The following is a 21,713-nucleotide window of genomic DNA, read 5'->3' on the forward strand; positions in this document are numbered from 1 at the left end:
TTGATCTGCATACAGTACTTGATCTAGGTCAGTGGCCCAGGAAGAATTGAAGACATTGGGTTAGCATGAAGGCCAGGCAGCTAAAGTTTTCATAAGGAGAGATCAAAATTGACAACAGGCTACAATGCACCTGAGTTTTAATTGAAATAAATGACAATGCATGAAAAACACATTGCGATGTTCTTGATTCACAATAGCATGCTGTTTCATGCACATCTATTGATTTCAATAGGAAATGCATATGCCTTAAAACAAAGGTGTGAATCCAGCCCCAGTCCCCAAATTCCTAGTAGCTTCCAGGCTTTACAACTGTGCCACCTTCTGGTGATATTTAATATTGCACAAATAAAAGTTAATTTTCAACTCCACTTTATGTTTGTAGTCGGACTTCTGTTGAATGAACAATGTAAACAATAGCTGTACTATCATCCTATTATAGCTGTGGGATGGGGGGAAGCCAAAACCCAAAAGGAACCTCTCTCCTAAGCAGCTCACTGAACTTCCAAGCTGCCGAAAGCAATGCCCATTTTGGCACGGCAACTAGAAGATGTGCACACTAATGACAACTCTATATAATTAATAATTACAAGGGGAAAAACTAGCTTAAATTTAGACTGAACACATGTTTACCTGGAGATCCTGATACACTGAACCAATACTGGAGACAGTGAACTTTTCCATCTCTTGGACTGGACTCCGCAGGTTTGATTCACACAGAACAGACACATCTTGCTCAATAGGCAGAAGCACATTTATCGTAATCAACAGAGACTGTATCCTGGCAAAAAAAAAAAATTGATAATAAAGCATTAAACCATTATGCAAAATGAAAATGAAACCCTACAAAAATAGGATACATTGATGACATTTTTTTCATACAGTTCTTATATTTTACGTGAAAGACTTTTCAGAACACAATATAAAGGGGGACACTGCTGCTGCTCCAGCTCTGTGAATGCATTATCTTCTCTGTAATGCAATAATAACTTGCAGTTAACCTTCTCTGACTCCTTTGAGGTTTGAGAAAAGGTGGCTTAAACTTGGATTGTAAAAAAGGGTTCTTTACTGTTAGAGCAGTTAAATCTGGAATTCCCTCCCCAGGAATTGTTGCTAGCTGGATTGTCGACAACCTCCAAATACTTTTAAATGTCTTCCTCAGGAAACAGAAGATAAGAGCCATGGGAATTGCTACAGAATAAAAATCACACAAATGCGTTCACACACACAGGTTGAACTGGAATTTATTTCAACCTTATGAACTATGTGACTAAGTAATATTATCTAAATGTCGTATCAAGGTATTAGTTTGAACTGCAACCAAGAATAGAATTCACAGAGAAAGTCGAACAGAGAAATAAAATTAGCAGCTAGCTGACCACTTAGCTCAGTGTTATATTAGGATTCTGGCGTAGATGCTTTTTCAAATTTAGAAGTACACACTACACTGAGGGGTGACTTCTGAGTCATTGACCTAAATGGAATAAATTAGCAATTGGCACCCCTCCCAATTAGGGGCTCTATGATGGCAGAAATGCCTTTACGACCACTGAAGCTCAGAGTCCTGAAGGGTAAGATGACTGCAGTTTGGGCCCTGCTGAGAATTTGGACACACAGCCTAAAACCGATATTTCTGTAACCTATCACTAGGAACAAGTTAGAGCGGAACTAAAATCCATGATATTTACCTCTTCTTCAATGGTCTTACTCTAGTGCATAACTTAACCAAATGATGTATAATATCCTATCGATGTTTAGCTTTAACTTCAAATATTCAAGGGCAATTATAAGTGCTGGCACAGTCGGACTGCTCATTTACTTCACATACTTTAACAGAGATGACCAGATCACCAAAGATCCTTGGAGATGGGACAGGAAGGTCTAGCACATGTTTAAAGTGGTTGTAAAGGCAGGAGTTTTTTTTATTTTTTATCTTAAAGTGGTTGTAAACGTACACCACTTGACCCTCCAACAGCCAGCAATAGACCCCTCCCTCCACAGTGGATCTCCCCTAGCAACAATTGACACCCCCCAGCAACAAATGACCCACCTCAGCAACATAAGGCAACCTCACAACAATAGACTCCTCCTTTAACAATAGAACGCACCCAGCAACAATAGATTTCCCAGCATCCTGCATAAATGGACCGTCCAGCACCACGCAGCCCCCCTTGCCATTATATACATTCAGTATTGGAGGCGCCCGAACTGCATTCCTGCTGAAAAAAGCCATGCCTATGGTAGTTGTAGCACTACCCCCGGAGGAGCTGCTGGTTTGTTTTGGGTGGCATGTTACCTCTGTGACTCCACCGTCTAGGGTAGTTGATGAGAGCCGTAGTAATGGAATGTCCACACAGCAGGTGTCTTTTTCTTGTGCTTTTATTTACCCAACAAGGTAAAACAGTTGAACTTGGTGAAGAATAGAGGAATAGCAGAGTTGGAGAACACAGATTCAGGTGTAGGTAAAAGGAAACAGTCCTGCTTCCAATGACAAACTTTACTTCGCCACTCCAGCCGGAATGGGTATAGCGCACCTGGACAGGCCTCTCACAAGCCTGGCAGCCAGAATAACACTCAAACTTGGGGTTAAGTCTCTGCCACAGACCCTCCCAATGGTTGCAGAAAATAGTGGTCGGAAGTCCCCTTAACTGGACTTGACACCTGGATCTCCTTCAGGTAGTTTAGGTTTTGGGTACCGACTGATAGGCGGCCAACATTCAGCCTCTCATTCAGCCTCTCAGTGTCCGGTTCCCCTGGTCCCTGATGAAAGGTCAGGCCCGTATTGGAACACCAGCCTCTCTTGGTACTCCTCAGGCAGACTCTCCATCGTACAGCTTCCTCCAACAGGACAGACAGCCCAGAACCTCTTTAGGTGGGACCCAGTCAATTACGGAGTCCCTAAACGGCATATCAATTGCTCCGGGCCAACGTGGTCCCGAAGCCAGGATCTCTGCATTGCACGTGCACTCCGGTCCGGAAGGCCACTTGCCTGGGCGCTGTGGAGTGGCTACCCTAAAGGTGGACGCCACACGAGGAGAGGACCCAGGAAAATGGTGTCTGTCCCATAAATACCCCTCGCCAGCATGCACAGCGAGGAAGCCTCCTCCTGAAAGACTACCGGGATAAAGTGTCTAGTCCTTGACTCCACTGCTGCCACCTGCCAACCTGGGGTGGAACTGCACCCCAGGAACAACAGCATGAGCCCACAGCACAGCCAAGCCGGGACAGAAGCTCTGAATTTGAACTAATTAACAATGGTCAGAGTTGCTTAACTCTCTAACCCCTCTAAATTTCAATAGCACCGATTCTGAAAAGAAACCAGGCGCTACATAATAAAGAAATGTGAAATGACAATAAAAATGCAGTTTGCCACCCAGTATAAACGTTACCCTCCCTGACACAAGACTGCACTGTGTTTCAAAGAAATAGGTCTGTATCTATGTCACCAGTTTATTTATACAGTAGATCTGATGGAGATTTTCCTACAAACCTGATATTAATTTCTTCAGTAACCTCTTTCATGCCAGACTGAAGAGCAGACATTGTTTCAGAGCAGTTTGCCTTTTGATCACCAGACAACATTTTCTCCATTGCCTGTGATGTGGACTCCAACTGTCTCCAGGATTTCTTTAGCTGTACTTGTAAAACCTAAAATTTGTATGTAAAAATGTATTACTTTTCCTTATTTTTTCAGAATGGTAAAATATGTATATAAAATAAATGGAGAATGTAACATGTTAAACAACATAACACATGAATATATTATACCAACATCATATTTGATGGGGGGCCAGACTGTTGAGGCATAATTCCTGCCACTGACACAGACAACGGGGCACCATTTCTCCCACTGATACCAATGATGGGGCACTATTCCTCCCACTGATTTCAATGACGGGGCACTATTCCTCCTATTGGCACCAATGATGGGGCACTATTCCTCCCAGTGATCCCCCTAATAACAAAGAGGGTGCACTGTGTACTTCCAGTGACACCAGGACATTATCTACTTTTCTGGCAACAGTCTGGCCCCCCTAAAGTTTAAAGGCCAGAAAACTAGCCCCTTGATTAGAAAATTGGGGGACCCCTGCTGGGGGATAGCCATTGATCAAGTATCTACATTTTATAACTGAGAATATGATTAGAAACAATTTGCAGATTCAATATTTCTAGTGCTTCATATATTTTCTATCCCCTCTACATCTCATTTTACAAACAGCTACCTGTAAATAAAGAGACACTACATTTAAAATAGTTATGCAACTCAGGGGCAGGGAAAAAAATGTGAGAATTTAGGGGGGTCAATAGTGTAGCAACAGTGGGAGTAGCACTCCTGCCTTGCAGCACTGAGGTCCTTGGTTTGAATCCCAACACTGCCTGCATTGAGTTTGCATGTTCTTATTGTTCTTGCTTGGGTTTCCTCCCACAGTACAAACGTTTCTTGGTCCTAGTATGTGTATGTATTTATGTGAGAAAAGGTCCTCACATTGTAAGCTCCTTGAGAGCAGGGCTTGTGTGAATGTACAATATGTTAACCACTGTGGAAATTGTCAGAGCTACATTGATATCTGTAAAAAAAAAAAAAAACAGAAATAAGCCAGTACAATAAAACACATTTAAGGCCCCATATACACAGGGCGCTGCTAAACGTACGTTCAGAGGCAGTTGGATGCTTTTTTTCAACTGCCCCTGAACTCATTTAATGTTATCCTATGTGACCATGTACACAGTCTCGTTTATTGCCGTTTTTAGGTTGTTGCGTTCTTTGAAAGCAAAAAAATGGGTTCAGACGCAGAAGATTTCCAAGTTTCAGATGCCAAACGCGGCAAAACGCAGCTAAACTTGGCATGTAAATGCAGCAAAAAAGGGATTTTTAATACAGCTTACCTGTAAAATCCTTTTCTTGGAGTACATCACGGGACACAGAGCGGCATATTCATTACTATATGGGTTATATGGAGTACCTTCAGGTGTAGACACTGGCAATCTCAAACAGGAAATGCCCCTCCCTATATAACCCCCTCCCATAGGAGGAGTACCTCAGTTTTGTAGCAAGCAGTATGCCTCCCAAAATGGTCCCCAAAAAAGAGGGGTGGGAGCTCTGTGTCCCGTGATGTACTCCAAGAAAAGGATTTTACAGGTAAGCTGTATTAAAAATCCCTTTTTCTTTATCGTCCATCACGGGACACAGAGCGGCATATTCATTACTATATGGGATGTCCCAAAGCAATGCTCACAATGAGGGGAGGGAGAACATCTCCAAGACAAAAGGATTTAATTTAGAGAAATACTCAAATCATAATAAATCCAACTTAGTTGAGAAAAATAATCTTAAATTTTAAATTTAACTCAAAAAAGAGGAGCCCCCGGAATCCGAGGGTCTCAAACTGCAGCCTGCAGCACTGCCTGCCCAAAGGCTGTATCAGACCTCCTTCTTACGTCCAACTGGTAGAATTTTGTAAACGTGTGGACAGAAGACCAGGTTGCCGCCTTGCAAACTTGAGCCATAGAGATCTGGTGGTGTGCTGCCCAGGAGGCGCCCATGGCCCTAGTAGAATGAGCCTTTAATGATACTGGAGGAGGCAACCCTTTCAAGCCGTAATCCTGAGTGATTAATTGCTTAATCCACCTAGAAATGGTGGACTTTGCAGCTGCCTGCCCCTTCTTGGGCCCATCCGGTAATATGAACAGCACATCTGTTTTCTGGATCTTCTTTGTAGCTTTAAGATAGGCCTTCATGGCCCTGACGATATCCAAGGTATGCAGCAACCCTTCCTTTCTGGAAGTAGGTTTAGGGAAGAAGGATGGTAATACCAAATCCTGGTTCAAATGAAAACTGGATACAACCTTCGGTAGGAAGGAAGGATGAGGGCGGAGAACGACCCTGTCCTTGTGAAAAATAAGATATGGTTCCTTACAGGATAAGGCCGCCATTTCCGATACTCTTCTTGCGGAAACTATGGCGACCAAAAATACTAACTTCCTTGTCAGTAAAACCAAAGGAATTTCAGCCAACGGCTCAAACGGTTGTTTCTGTAAACTTGACAGAACAAGGTTTAAATCCCACGGGCAAAGCGGGGATTTAACTGGAGGTTTAATACGCAAGACCCCTTGAAGGAAGGTCTTAACCAGCGAGTGGGTGGCCAGCGGCCGCTGAAACCACACTGACAGAGCAGAAATCTGTCCTTTGATTGTGCTTAATGCCAATCCTTTATCCACTCCTAGCTGGAGAAAACTTAAAACTCTATCAATGGTGAATTTGCGAGAAAGCCATCGCTTGGACTCACACCAGCCTACATAGGCCTTCCAGACCCTGTAATAAATCACCCTAGAGACCGGTTTCCTGGCTCTGATTAGGGTAGAGATTACTTTCTGAGACAGACCTCTACCCCTGAGAATCAGGGATTCAGCTTCCAGGCCGTCAAATTTAGATGCCGTAAGGCAGGGTGGAGGATCGGACCTTGCGATAGCAGGTCTGGCCGTAGAGGAAGAGTCCAAGGGTCTCCCACTACCATCCTTAAGATTAGTGAGTACCATGCCCTTCTGGGCCATGCTGGAGCTACCAGGATGACTGGTATGTGCTCCACCCGGATCCTGCGCAGCAGGCGGGGTAGTAACTGGAGCGGGGGAAACGCATAAAGAAGTTTGAACTGATGCCAAGGGCAAACCAACGCATCGGTTCCGCAGGCCATCGGATCCCTTGAGCGGGACATGAACCTGTCTAGCTTCTTGTTGAGTCTCGATGCCATGATATCCACGTCCGGCACTCCCCATCTTTGGCAGAGTGCTTGAAAGGTTTGTGGATGCAGAGACCATTCCCCCGGCAATAGAGTCTGGCGGCTTAAGAAGTCCGCCTGAAAGTTGTCCACTCCTGGAATGAATATTGCCGATATGCAGGGCACATGAGCCTCTGCCCATAGGAGAATCAAGCTCACCTCTCTCTGAGCGGCTTGACTCCTGGTTCCCCCTTGGTGATTTATGTATGCCACGGCCGTGGCCTTGTCTGATTGAATTCTCACCGGGAACCCCTGCAATTTTGACGTCCAAGCCCTGAGGGCTAGTCGAGCAGCTCTGAGCTCCAAGATGTTGATGGGCAACTGCTTCTCTGGCGTTGCCCAAGTACTTTGGCGAGTGCAACCATCCAAAATTGCTCCCCAGCCCGTCAGGCTGGCGTCTGTGGTCACTATCTTCCAAGCCACTGGGCTGAAAGACTTCCCCTTCAGTAGATTCTGAGGGTCTAACCACCAACACAGACTTTGTCGGACTCTTGATGAGAGCGGCAACGGGATATCCAAGGCCTGTGGCCTTCTGCTCCATGCTGACAGGATGGCTGCCTGCAGGATGCGAGTGTGGCTCTGGGCGTATGGTACCGCCTCGAATGTGGCCACCATCTTGCCTAGTAACCTCATACATAGGCGAATAGTCGGTTCCTTCTTGCTTAGAACCAGTAGGATTAATTCCTTGATGGCTTTGACCTTCCTCAGAGGTAGAAACACTCTTTGTTGTTCTGTGTCTAATCTCATGCCGAGATATTCCAACTGCCTTGTGGGCAGGAAAGCTGACTTTTCTCGATTTAGGACCCAGCCGAACCTCTCGAGGTATTGGACCGTGAGGGCCACTGCTCGCTCCAAGCCAGGAGACGAGTGATCTATGACTAGGAGGTCGTCCAGGTATGCTAGGATCGTGACCCCTTGGATCCTTAGTTTGGCTAGGATTGGAGCTAGGACCTTCGTGAACACCCGGGGGGCCGTAGCCAACCCGAAGGGAAGCGCCACGAATTGGAAGGGACGCGAAGCCACCATGAAGCGTAGATATTTTTGATGTGGCTGATAAATTGGAAGATGAAGGTAGGCATCCTTTATGTCTATGGACGCCATGAAGTCGTCCTTTTGGAGTGTGGTAGCTGCTGACCGCACGGATTCCATCCGAAATGAGCGGATCTTTGGTATGTATTTACCATATTTAGGTCCAAAATTGGCCTGACATCTCCATTGGACTTCGGGATGATGAATAGGTTGGAGTAGAAACCTAGCCCCTGTTCCAGGACTGGTACCTCTACTATTACTTCCTGGGAAAGTAGATGATCTAATGCCGATCTTAATGCGGCTCCCTTCTCCGGATCGTTTGGAATCCTCGACTCCTGGAAATGAGGAGGAGGAAACCTTAGGAAATCTAGTTTGTAGCCTGTGGCCACGGAAGACCGTACCCACTCGTCGGGAATGCTGGCTTCCCAAATCTCTGAAAAGAGTCGCAGCCTTCCCCCCACCTTCGTGGGTGGGGGCGCCCCTTCATAAGGTTGGCTTGGGGGCTGGTTTTGCTGGTTTGCGAAACCACTGCCTTTTGCCTCTAACAGCCTGTCCTTGTGATCTGCTGTTGAAGCCGAAGCTTGCTTTTGCAGGAGGCCGTCGATACTGCTTAGTATTAGAGGGCCCCTGCCCAGGGGAATACTGTCGTTTAAACGCAGGCCCCTGAACCTTCTTCTTAGTTGGCAAGAGAGTACTCTTGCCGTTTGAAATGGTCTGAATGTATTTATCTAGGTCTTCTCCGAAGAGTCGTCCTCCATGGAAGGGGAACCCTACCAGGAGCTTCTTGCATGGGGGCTCAGCCTCCCAGCTTTTTAACCATAAGAGTCTTCTCATATGGATAAGGGATAACGATAAACGTGACGCTTGCTGGATAGAATCCTTGATTGCGTCTACCGTAAAACATATGGCCTTAGGGACATCCGAAAATTCTTCTGCCTGCTGAGCAGGAATGAGTTTAAGCATCTGCTTAAATTGATCCGATAATGCTTGAGCAACCCCAATCGCGGCCACAGCTGGCTGTACTACTGCCCCTGCAGCAGTGAAGGAGTTCTTAAGTAGTGCTTCCAAGCGCTTATCAACTGGATCCTTGAACACCTGTATGTTTTCTACAGGGCATGTTAACGATTTGTTAACACATGAGATGGCTGCGTCCACTGCAGGAGTAGCCCATCTTTTGGAAAATTTATCTTCCATAGGATATAGGACAGAGAATCTTTTAGGTGGTAAGAAGATCTTATCTGGCTTGTTCCAATCTTGGAACAAAACTCCCTCTAATAGAGGATGGATCGGAAACACAGCATTGCTTTGAGGCGCCCTCAGTGAGCCCAAAGCTGAAACCGTCGATACCTGGAGATCTGGTACTGGCAAGTTGAATGCCTTATGGACCAAGTCCGACAATCCTTGAATCCACCAGCTCTCCCTCAGGGAGACTGCCCCAGACTCCTCTGTATCCGGATCCTCGATCCCTGAACCTACTTGGTCCTTGTCCAAGAGGTCGTCCAATTCCCCTGAGGAAAGGACCTCCTCCTCTGAGGGTCCGCGCTCGGGCGACGGAGATCTATTCCGCTTACTGCCCCGCATAGCTGCGGCTATCATTTTTCCCATGCTTTTCTGCATCTCTTTTAAAGAGGTGAGTAATACCTTCTCCGTGACCATCTTAGGGTTGGACTGACTCGCGTCAGCTCCAGCCCCAGATCCCGATGGCCCCAAGGCTCCCTGTGGGGAAAGCAGCGGCATAGCTTTGTCCGAGACCTCAGACTCTCTGGGGGAATCCCCACCTCTTGTACCCTTGTTTTTTGATGCCATGGTACAATACCGAGGTACACCTGCTACTTATTGGTACCTGGAACTTATAAATAGTTAAATGCCCAAACACCTGTTTGGGGGATAAAAAAATGCTTCCTCTCCCCTAGATGACACTTTTTTTTTTTTTTTTTTTTTTCAAATCTAGGAAAGAAAAAACATTCTGTCCCCCTGAGTAGTATTGCAAGAAAAACTATGAGATGGAAAAGAAACAGCCTATTCCTAGGCTTGAAAACAGTCTTTCTGAAGACTGCAATATTCTTTCTGGCCACTGTGTGTCCTCGGCGCCCCGTGCTTGCCGTTCTGGTCTTTCCTCCCCAGTTCCAAAGTATTGAATGAGCTATATGGAACAAACAAGGAAGGGCCGCCCCTTCCTTAAGCCACTGACCCGCCCTTCCCCCCCAGCAATCTCAAACAGGAAATGCCCCTCCCGACAGGGGGGGGTGGGGTTGGGAGGAAGGGACCTCTCTGCTCCAGCAAACTGCAGCCTGCAGCCTGCAACCATGAGGAGGTCAGCGTTTTGCCTGCTTTGCAGGCTCTGAGGAGGAAGACTGAATGGAGCATCGCCTGGAGGCTTGCAGGTAAGCACAGCTCTCTGACACACACATATACTTTTATATCACACAGGCCCCACTCAATGCTTTTCCAACACTACAAGGGAGGTCACATCTTATGGGGAATAATACATATAGAGCCATCCTATCTTTATGATATGTGACTAGTTTGCCAGATGCAGTGCATAACTTTAGGCATGTCCCCTGTGACCCCCCAGAAAAAACCTGCTAAGAACCAAGTTCCGCAAGTTTTCCCCTCACTTACCTGCTCCATGCCGCAGGACTTTGCCAAGCAAGAGGCCCAATCTTCCCCCATCTCGGTGGGGATGTCTAGACCTTCAGGCCCTGGGTTCCTATGAAGGATCCACTGTCCTGGGCCCATATAGCACTCTGGCAACAGAAACATTAGGCACCCAAAGGTTTCTAAGTTCTGGGCCCAGGGTCCAGCTCTCTAAAAAGAAAAGCATTATGGGCTATACCCCAAGGGTTTGGGGTCCGGTTACTGACCACTTTAGCGCTGAGGCTTTTTTGGACAGAACCGGTTAGCTCACCTAATCCCAAGGATGCGGAGGCAAGCTAAACCATGACTAACACCTAAGACACTGGCGTAAAAACTGAGGTACTCCTCCTATGGGAGGGGGTTATATAGGGAGGGGCATTTCCTGTTTGAAGATTGCCAGTGTCAACACCTGAAGGTACTCCATATAACCCATATAGTAATGAATATGCCGCTCTGTGTCCCGTGATGTACGATAAAGAAACGGACTTTTTAAACGTGCGTTACTATCTGTCAAGTTTAATCATTTAGGAGCAGTAGTAAGAGCGCCCGTGTACATGGAGCCTAAGATGGAGGATTTCAATCCTTTAGAAGCCCAATTATGACATGTTCTTTATTTAAAGGATCTTATGATAATCCTGATCTTACGATTCCAATAAAAACATGTCCAGATAAAGTGACAGAGCAGAAACACAGCAACCTCTACCTCTAGTTCTTGATGTCTGCTTTGGAGTTCATTAACATCTTGAGCCTCATGGGGACTCTCAGCACCAAGCTTCTCTCTTGACCTCTGCAGTAGCAGTTCCAAGTCTCTTTTCTGTGCTTCATATCTAATAAAACAACATGCAGATCTTTAGAGCATCAAAACAATGAAATCTTGGAAACATATACAGGCATACATAAGGATGTACTACAGCGCTACTACTTAAAGCGGGGGTTCACCCAAAAATAAACTTTTTGACATTAGCTACATCCCTCCAGAATACTGCTAACATCTGCAGTATGCTGTTTTTTTTTTGTACTTATCGTTATACGACCCCTTGTTATCTGGCTCCGAGCGGGGGATTACTTCCGGGTATAGGCGTTCCTAAGCGAAGAGGAGTTGATTGACGGGCTGCTAAAGCACGTCACGCCTTCCGAAAATACTCGAAGTCACACTCGGGTGTTTACGGCGCCTGCCCAGTCAGCTCTACATGGCAGGTGCAGGCGCCGTAAACGCCCGACTGTCACTTTGGGTATTTTCGGCAGGCGTGACGCGCCTTAGCAGCCGTCAATCAACTCCTCTTTGCTTAGAAACGCCCATTCCCCGCAGAATTCCCCGCTCGGAGCCGGATAACAAGGTCTCATATAACGATAAGTACAAGAAAAAAAAACAAAAAACAGCATACCGCAGATGTTAGCAGTATGCTGGAGCTAATGTCAAAAAGTGGATTTTTGGGTAAACCTCCGCTTTAATAATAAGCAAGAAAAAACAACAAAAATAACCAAATGGTAAAGCTGCATACAAAGAAAGGTGTACAAAACCAATATAAGTGAAACAATATAAGTGAAACGAGATAAAAGTGATGCGCTAATACCAACATTTGTTGCTGTTAAAATACAGTAAGCCGCGGGGCGCATGCGCGGCGCTGATCGGGATGGACGCCTGAGGCTGTAGCTCCGCTCCACTCCGGACCAATATCACTGCTAGAGGGCCATACGATCAAACTTTTCTCCCCAATTTTGACACCCCTCAAGCCGCAACCTAGTAGTGCATGCCGCCGAAGAGGAAGAAACAGTCCAAGGGCCCGGCTCAGCACACGTTGACGCACTATCTCCTCCGTGCACGGGAGCAGGACAACATGTCGCAAGATGGCGCCGCCGAGGATCCGGGCCTACAGTTCGCTCCACTGCTAGCCTCACCACCGCGTGGGTCTCCCGCATGGGGTTTGGAGACGAACCGGGAGCACCAGGCCGGATTATCTAAGGCTGATCTTGATGCCAGCTTGGAGTCTATGTACGAGAAACTGGCCTCCAAGTTCCAAACGGAACTCCACAAAACCTCCCACACGTTGTCGCAGGAGATCGCGGCCCTCGGCTCGAGAACCGATCTCCTGGAAACTAAGCACGACGAGCTGGCGTTGGCCTATGGAGACCTAAGCAGGGAATATGACTCACTATCCACAGCGTTTATACAAATGCAGTCCCAAATCGAGGACCTGGACAATCGTAACAGGCGCCATAACCTACGCCTGCGGGGGGTCCCTGAATCAGAAGCGGAACTTATTCCCACGGCCATCAAGATCTTTAAGTCCCTACTCCCTAACTGTGATTCGGCGGCATTCACCTGCGACCGCATTCACAGGGCTTTGAGACCTAAGCCACCCCCGGACAAACCCCCGAGGGACATAGTCCTTTGTATGAAGGACTTCCTTATTAAAGAAGAGATCCTGAGGGCTGCGCGCTTGAAACAACGGATTGTGTTAGATGAGCATGTTATCCAGATCTACCCAGACATCTCCCCAGCCACCCTTGACAGACGCAGGGGCCTGAAGGAAGTCACGGCGATTCTCCAATCAGCCAGGATCCGCTATAAATGGGGATTCCCCTTTAAGTTGTCGATCCCCCACAACGGTACAACTTACATCGCGACTTCCCTACTGGAGGGGCAGGAAATCTTAGTGAAGTTGGGCCTCCTGGACGCGGCCGCGATCCGTCGCCCACCCTCCACACCTAGACCTGCTCCGATCTGGCAAACACCTCGCAGAGACAGAAGGAGAATCAGGTACGATCCTGGGGACAGAAATCCTAACTGAACTACACCTGTAGCCCCGCATGGGACATTTCTACACTTCCTCTTTGGCGACCACTACCCTCTGCGATGGAACAGTTTACAAGTTTTTCTTTTATTAGGCTATTTACTTTGATCCTCCATCCATCTATATTGCTCTCCCCCGGGAGTTGGTCCCGCGGAGCCGTGTCATGTCCTCCCCACCCAGCTACATTGAACTTCCTTTGTTTTCTTGTGTTAGTGTCGAATCTTTTCCACTACACGTTTTTGGACCAGCTGGGCTCGAGACCGAGTTGTCTCGTTTTGTTCTGATTTTCTTGTTGTCAGGTTGTGTTCTTGTCTACCTGACCCAATGTTTAGGTGCTGCATTTTGTTTTATTCTCTTTTTTATTTTTATTTCTGGTTTTCATATATTTTTTTTTCAGGTCAGCGATTTTATACTTATACTTTAAATACCTGTCTTGCTGCTAAACTATGTGCTCCACGGAGGTGGGCTTTGATTGAAGTTCCCTGGCGCTATTTTTATGTTCATGGGTCTATGATTATGGTGGCGCCCCTAGAAGGTAATACTTTTAGGTCATTCCCACAAAGGGCGTTTCGCTCTAATTTACACTTGCAAATTATAATTCCCTTTTTCTCCCCTTATGCCTGTCACATGTATCTCACATAATGTGAAGGGGTTTAACTCCCCGATTAAGCGGCGTAAAGCCTTCGGCATGTATAAATCTTTGGGTGCCAAGGTCATTCTTCTACAGGAGACCCATTTTGCTCATTCTTCCCATCCCAAATTTTTTCACAGACAATTCCCTCAAGCTTACTACTCTCTCCACTCCTCTAAATCTAGGGGCGCTGCCATACTCTTGCACTCGTCCTTTCCTATGGAGGTTAAGCAAACTGTAAAAGATTCTGAGAGTAGGTATGTTATAATCAAGGGTCTGGTGAATAACAAAGAACTGACTATTGCCAGTGTTTATGCCCCTAGTGATGCTCCTGTCTCATTTTTTAGCTCCTTTTTTGCCACCTTGTCCAAGTACCAGTCCTCGCATATGATAGTTGGGGGGGATTTTAATATGGTGGCCAATGCTAACTTAGACAGATGTACCACCGCTGCCAATGCCAGAGCTTTTCCTAAGACACTGACAAGAAGTCTTCTGGACCACCAATTGGTGGATACCTGGAGGGCACACAATGTGGGCGTTAGAGAGTTTACCTTCTACTCCCACCCTCACAATAGCTCAGCTAGGCTGGATTATATTTACGCATCTCCAGTTCTATTGGCTAACTCCTCGTCCTCCTCGATACACAATTGCGTTTGGTCGGACCACCATGCAGTTTCTTTCACCATGAATGTAATTGGTCTCCCCGCTTCCCCTTATTCTTGGCGCCTTAATGAAGCACTTCTGTCTGATGCTGCAGTTCAGCCAGAGGTGGAGAAAGCCATACTGGAATATTTCACATATAACGCCATCCCTGAAACCCCGTTTGCTACGGTCTGGGCCGCCCATAAGGCGGTGATCCGTGGAAAACTAATTGGAATTTCCGCGGCGCGTAACAAACAGAACAGACATAAGATTCTGTCGCTTTCGTCAGAGTTAGACCTTCTTTATAAAAAAGCAGATTCTCTGCATTTGGACTCCACTAGGCAGGCGATAGACCAGAAACGTCTGGAATTAGATACTCTGCTCTCGGACAGGGTTGAAAAGTCTCTGAGATGGTCGAGGGCGCGGTTTCTGCTTCATAGCAACACGGCCTCTTCCATGTTTGCTAGGAAATTGAATCAGCAGACGCGCCCTCCACATGTTTACAGACTAGATGTGGGCCCAGGCCGTACCTCCTCCCACCCGCAGGAGGTGCTTCGGCACTTCACGCGGTTCTATTCCACTTTGTTGGCAGCCAGACCCTCGGAACCCTCAGTGCAGAATGATCCCTGGTTCCAGGCCCTTCCCCTTCCCTCCCTTTCCTCCTTACAACAAGATAAATTGAATGCACCAGTCACCCCGGTTGAAGTCCTGAGAGTGATCAAATCATTGAAATCGGGTTCAGCCCCGGGGCCCGACGGGTTTTCGTCAATTTATTATAAAAAATTCTCTGAACCACTATCCACTAGATTGGCCCAATTGTTTAATTTAATTTTGCAAGGTGGTAGCTTCCCTGAAGAAATGTTGCTCGCCAACATGTCCTTGATCCCTAAACCCAATAAGAATCATGCTCTCCCCCAGAATTATAGGCCCATATCGGTAATTAATAATGACCTTAAAATCTTCTCTAGGATCATGGCCGATAGATTAGCAGGAGTTATCCCCTCTCTTATCTCCCCCTATCAGTCAGGCTTTATCCCCCATAGGCTTATCACAGATAATATCCGCTTAGCCACGAACATTATACAGGATGCCAACTTATTTTCCCGTAAACTTTTCTTATTGGGCCTGGATATACATAAGGCCTTTGATAGTGTCTCCTGGAACTATCTATCCACGCTTTTGCCCCGTATGGGCTTCCAGGGGGAATTTTTTCATGCGTTTCAGGCATTGTACCGGAACCCAAAAACACGAATCCGAATCCCTGGGTGCAGCTCAGACTTTTTTAGTTTAGGAAGAGGCACGCGCCAGGGTTGTCCCCTTTCCCCTCTTATCTTTGCATTAGCCCTTGAACCCCTGGCCATTGCCATTTTAAATAACCCTGATATACGAGGATATACCAAAAGTTTTTCCACATACAAGTTCTGTATGTATGCGGATGATGTTCTAATGTTTGTCACTGACCCCTTGCTCACCTTGCCCCCGCTGTTGTCCACTCTGACTGCCTTTGCGCGGGTCTCCGGTCTCACGGTCAATGTTACAAAATCAGTGGCTCTGCCGGTAGGTTTCTCCCCTGCGGAGATAGATCACCTGAAGCAGAGTTTTTCGTTCTCTTGGAGGGTGGACTCCCTTTCTTATTTGGGCATTGGCCTGACCGGTGACCACTGCAAACTCTATCAAGCCAACTACCCCAAGATGTTTGCTAAGTTGAAGGGGCTTCTGAGGCTCTGGGCCCCGTTACACATTTCCTTCCTCGGCAGGATCACAGCTATTAAGATGACAATCTTGCCCAAACTCCTTTACCTGTTCCGTTCCCTTCCTGTCAGACTTTCTAAATCCCTGTTGCTAGATCTCCAGTCACACTTCAACAAATTTATATGGCAAAGCAGGCCCCCGAGGTTTTCCAGAGATGTACTATACCGTCCAGCAGCCCAGGGGGGTTTAGGGGTACCTCAGATTTGGCTCTATTATCTGTCCAGCAGGTTTACCCAACAGGCTCAGTGGAATATAGCAAATTCAAGAGTCCCCTGGGTCAGGTTTGAGAGGGAGTCCATCTCCCCATTTTTTCTCCCCTCCCTATTATGGTCCTCGTGTAAATCATGGCCAGGATTACACTTAAAGAACACCATTGTAGCTGACAGTTTGAGACTATGGTTAGGTTATAAAGATAAACTTAGACTGGTCTCAGCGGCCCCACTGGGTGCTTCATTCCTCGGAGATCCTAGATTCCCCTCTGCCTTCAATTCTCCGGACTCATTTGTCATTTGGAGGGACTGTGGTCTGACCCAACTAGATAAATTCTTGGTGAACTCACAGTTTGTCACGTTCTCGCATCTACAATTGCTCTACCCTTTACCCACTAGGGAGTTTTATCATTTCCTGCAAATCAGACATTTTTTCCAACAACATTACCCCCTCCAAAGTTCCGGCCCATCCTCCCTTTATGAAGATATCTGTTCCTCAGCCCCTAGACAGAGAGGCCTCATCTCCTTGGTTTATAGATTCTTAGAGTCAGTGACAGAATCTACTTTAGTGAAATATAGAAGGGACTGGCAGCGAGAGTTGAATTTAGAAGAGGATACCCTGGACTGGGTCAAAGGATGGCAAAACATGCGCAAATGCACTAAGTCTCTGACAGTTAGAGAAACGGCAGTTAAACTCTTGATGAGATGGTATTACACCCCCCTTCGACTTAGTAAAATGTTTCCGCAGGCTTCCTCGACTTGCTTTAGGGGCTGCCCACAACAGGGTTCCTTTATCCACCTATTTTGGGAGTGTGAGAAATTGTTACCCACCTGGACGGCAGTGCGGGAAATGATTGACGTGTTGGCAGGGGAACAAGTCACCCTGACCTTTAAACACTGCTTACTGTTCCAAGACGTTAGTGATACTCCCAAACATATGGTTAGGTTGATACACTCCATTTGTATCGCGGTTCATTGGGCTATTGCTCTTCACTGGAAAAAGCAAGTGGTCCCTTTCGCTCCTATAGTTACTCGAATAGACCAGATGATGCTCTCAGAGAAAATTTTTCATACTTTACATGATACGATCCCAATGTATGACGCCAAATGGAACCCATGGTTTCTATATAGATTACAGGTATAACTGACCCTGAATTTAGTTTATTATGATTTGTTTTTCTTTTTTTTTTGTGTCTTGCTCATTTCTGGTATTTATTTTATTTCACTTTATTATTTCCAAATGGGCATTTTTCCTTCCTCTTATATAATATTTTCTTTCCACCTTGGCGTAGGCCACATATGTTGTACGGGTTTAGTTTGGAATACTTCCAGAGTATTTGAGTTCTGATTCCTCCCAGGGCCCTGGGTAGGAGTTTATATGATATTCCTTTTGGTTTTCAGACTGGATGTATAGTTTTTATCATGCATACTTTGTCAATGCTGCTTAAACCACTTTGCTGTATGTGTTCACCTATGTCTTCGGTATTTACCGAGTGTTTTCTATTTCAAATAAAACTATTTGTAAACAAAAAAAAAATACAGTAAGCAACATGTGCTAGTGATACCAATGTGAGGCAAAATTATAACAAAACATTGTGTAAAAACAAACGAACACAGAAACACATCCCCCTTTTCCACACACAGACCAGTGCAAATTGACTTGGAATGAGAAGGAACAATCCTATGGTGTACTGGGAGTTTTCACAGTGCTTGTTTTAGTTCAGGCTGATGCTCTGGTGATTCAGGATGACATAGCTCATGAAAAAGACACAAAGGAGAAAAATATATGGTGCAATAATGCGGGTCAAAGGGAGAACATAAATGCGATGATGCAATTACACTCACGAATCCCCAGATCAAAGTACAGCTTTTAGATAGCCTTTCATGCCGCTCAGTGCGGCGATCTCCTCATATGAACAGATGTCCATCGATCGCATCACTAGGCTCCTCCCCCACGCGTTGCGTTACACGGCATGTGACTAAGTGTGTATTCCCCATCTGACTTTTTCGGTCAGAAATTCCGACGGAATTAGAAAGAGAATGTGATGGAAAACATTTCCATTGGAAATTCCATCCCTCTGTATAAAACTTTGACGGAGAAAAAAAACACGCATGCTCGGAAGCATTGAACTTCTTTTTTCTAGGCTTGTCGTAGTGTTGTACATCACCGCGTTTTGGACGGTCAGAATTTGGTGTGTGCAAGACAGCTTGAGCGGAATTCCATCGGAAAAACCTGTCAGAGTTTATTCCAACGGAAAAAAACAATTGTGTGTACGTGGTATTAGCCGGCCATACATGGATCAAATTTTGGCTTGTTCAGCAGGGACTAGCTGAATTTCAATCCATGCAAGGGCAGGCTGGGTGTACAGAAGTCGATCTACCAATCTGTACAACCAGCATGTCAGAATTTTCCAGATTGATCGGTGATGCTGGCTAAAGCAGGAGTCTCCCCACTATCAGAATACAATAACTTGGATGGAAGGTGGAAGGACCCGATTCCTGACTTTTTTGTTCATTCAACCCGCTGGTTGAACGGGGAAAAAATGAAGCATTGGTGCCATGCTTCTGGCTCTGCCAAGTGCCATTGGCCCTAGAAATATGCAGGCACCATCAAATGGGAGGTCAATCAGCCACAGGTCAAGGAACTCCTATCCACCTCTAGAGGAACCCTAGGGTTTCATGAAACCCTGGTTGAAAATGGTTGGGTTAAAGCACAGTTACCCATAGTAACCATTCAGAATTCACTTTACATAGATCCTGACTGGATACCAGCATAAAAAACTTTGCACTGTTTTACTAAAACATATTTTTACTGAATTATACTTACTCGTAACTCTAAAGGAGATTGCACAGATTGTAATGTGATGTGACTAGCTAAGAGGGATATTTCATTCATTAAATGACCAACAACCATTTGACCTAAATTGCATACATCTTTAGACCATTATCTTTATGTGGTTAACTTAATGGTCTGTGTCAACAAGCTTTAGACCCCTTTCACACGCTGGAAATAGCCTCTACTAAGCGCCTGAAAAACCGTTTACCATTCATTCAAGTGTGTCTTTTCACACTGGGGCGGTGTGCTTGTGGGACGTTCCGAAAAGTCCTGCAAGCAGCATCTTTGAGGCGGTTTGGAAGCGCTGTATTTAGCGCTTCAAAAACGCTCTGCCCATTGGAATGAATGGGCAGTGCTTCCGAAGCATCTGAAAAGCGATTTAAAAGCACCGCAACACGGGAGTTTTTAACCCCTTCTTTGGGGTTAAAAGCGCCCCCTAGCAGCTGAAAAACGCTGCTTAAACAGCGTTAAAGTGCAACTACAATGAGTGGCGCTTTAGCGCCAACATGGCCGCGGCCCCAGTGTGAAAGGAGTCCAAGGCTGCATTCACACCTGAGCGTAGAATTTTCCGCGTTTTTTACCGTGATTTTGGACAGGTCTAGGGTCACCAATGTTAAAAGCATAAAAACGCCCAAATCTGCCTAAAAAAAAAGTCCCAGAACTTGTTTGAGCTTCAGGCGTTTTGGAGCTTCTCCATAGAGAATAATAGATTTTTTCCCCTCCAGCGTTTTGTAGCTTCAGGCTTCAAGCTACAAAACGCTCAGGTGTGAATGGGGTCTTAGTTTTGTATCAATGACATCAGTTTAACATCAGTTTGAAATGCTTCTAACTTTTTCAGAATTCAATGACAGTTGCATTTGACTGGCAGTTGACCTCCTTCTGACCTCACCTGGACCTGCTCCAAGTGTATTTTGCAATCCCATAGACATGTATGTGGAATGCAAAACCCAATTTTCTAGGTATTTTACTAATATAAAAAATAATAATAATTCAAGACCAAACTGTTGTAAGGTAAAAAGTACAAACTCGGCAATATCATACAAGTAACAAAAAAAAAAAAAAAGCTCAACTTGAGTTATTGTTGCTTGTTCCTACATGGCCCACACGATCACGTCTATAAATATTTGTTGAACATTCTTTTAATTTTTAAAGAATATTCAACATTTCGCAGAAAGTGGCCAAATATCCTATGGGTTAGACCCAATGCTGGTCATACATAGTGGAAAGTTAAAGGCGGCTTGATCCGTCAACATTTACCTACAATTCTTTAGCATAAGAATCAACTTGACTGGATAAAACTTGTTTGGATTAATTATTTACACTGCGTCTTCACATTACATTGCTGATGCCCGATTTAATTGTTTAGATTTGATTTGTAAGAGCAAACACATTATTAGGGTTAAGTCAATATGCAGGCCACACATTTTGTGTTTTTTTTATTTGCATGGTTACATTGCAACATCTGCTTACATCTGTAGCTGCTTTTCTAGGGTAGAGCCATTTGTCTCAGTGTCTTTTGGGATACTGTCTCCATTCTGGTGCACAGCCTTAGAAATCTGAGAATAAAATAGGTAATGCATGTTAAAAATACAACTCACTGGTAAATCTTTCCTTTTTTTCTCTACAAAGAAATGGCTTGCCTTTCCCTATAGTTTACACACACCAGTGTTAATTGTGTCGACTAAAACATTTTAGTCGACTAAATGAATACCATTTTAGTCAACTAAAATCAAAACAATTGAGATTACTAAAATACGACTAAAACTAAAATGCCATTTTAGTCAAAAGACCAAGACTAAAACTAAATTAAAATAGGACTTCAAAATTAACACTGGTCTGTAGTGCATGTTCATACCTCAATAATTAAGATATTGGATTTTTCACTCCAACAGTATATAATGAGTTTGGAAATAGTAGAGAAATGTTAACTAATGCATTACAATTTAATTACACTCATTACATTTTAGACAACCAAAATTAGTTTTAGTCTACTAAAACGTACGACATTTTAGTAGACTAAAATGTACTGGAGATGTCGTCTACTAAATACGACTAAAACAATTGCAGAAGACTAAAATGGGACTAAAACTAAAATGCCATTTTAGTCCTAAGACGAAAACTAAATTGAAATTTGCAGCCAAAATTAACACTGACACACACAAGGCGCTTGCATGATTGGGAGCAAACTCAACAGATACAGCATGCTTTAGACCATCTGTCTTCATAAACAGTCTAAGTCCCTGTGTAAATGGGCATCAGCCAAAGAAACACATTGGCATATAAAAAAATTCAAGAAAATATCTTGACATGAGCATATGCCTTTATATATTGGAGCAAAGAACAAGGATGAGAACAAAGCAGCAGCAACCTGAATTATCAACACAAGAAAAAAAAAAAAAAAAAAAACAC

At 45.1% G+C, this 21,713-nt stretch overlaps 1 protein-coding gene across 3 annotated transcripts in view; it reads right to left on the reverse strand.

Moving 5' to 3' along the window:
• Positions 1 to 21,713, reverse strand: part of SYNE2 (spectrin repeat containing nuclear envelope protein 2) — a 431,618-nt gene that overhangs the window by 287,526 nt on the left and 122,379 nt on the right. For all 3 annotated transcript variants that reach the window (XM_040333402.1, XM_040333400.1, XM_040333403.1), the window contains exons 24-27: positions 20,775 to 20,860; positions 11,143 to 11,266; positions 3,488 to 3,645; positions 631 to 778 (exon numbers count right to left, since the gene is read on the reverse strand). In XM_040333402.1, coding sequence (XP_040189336.1) covers positions 631 to 778; positions 3,488 to 3,645; positions 11,143 to 11,266; positions 20,775 to 20,860 — 516 coding nt within the window. The remainder of the gene's footprint in view (positions 1 to 630; positions 779 to 3,487; positions 3,646 to 11,142; positions 11,267 to 20,774; positions 20,861 to 21,713) is intronic.

The sequence above is a fragment of the Rana temporaria genome, chromosome 13, assembly GCF_905171775.1.
Source record: "Rana temporaria chromosome 13, aRanTem1.1, whole genome shotgun sequence".
In the NCBI taxonomy this organism is placed as follows: Eukaryota; Metazoa; Chordata; class Amphibia; order Anura; family Ranidae; genus Rana; species Rana temporaria.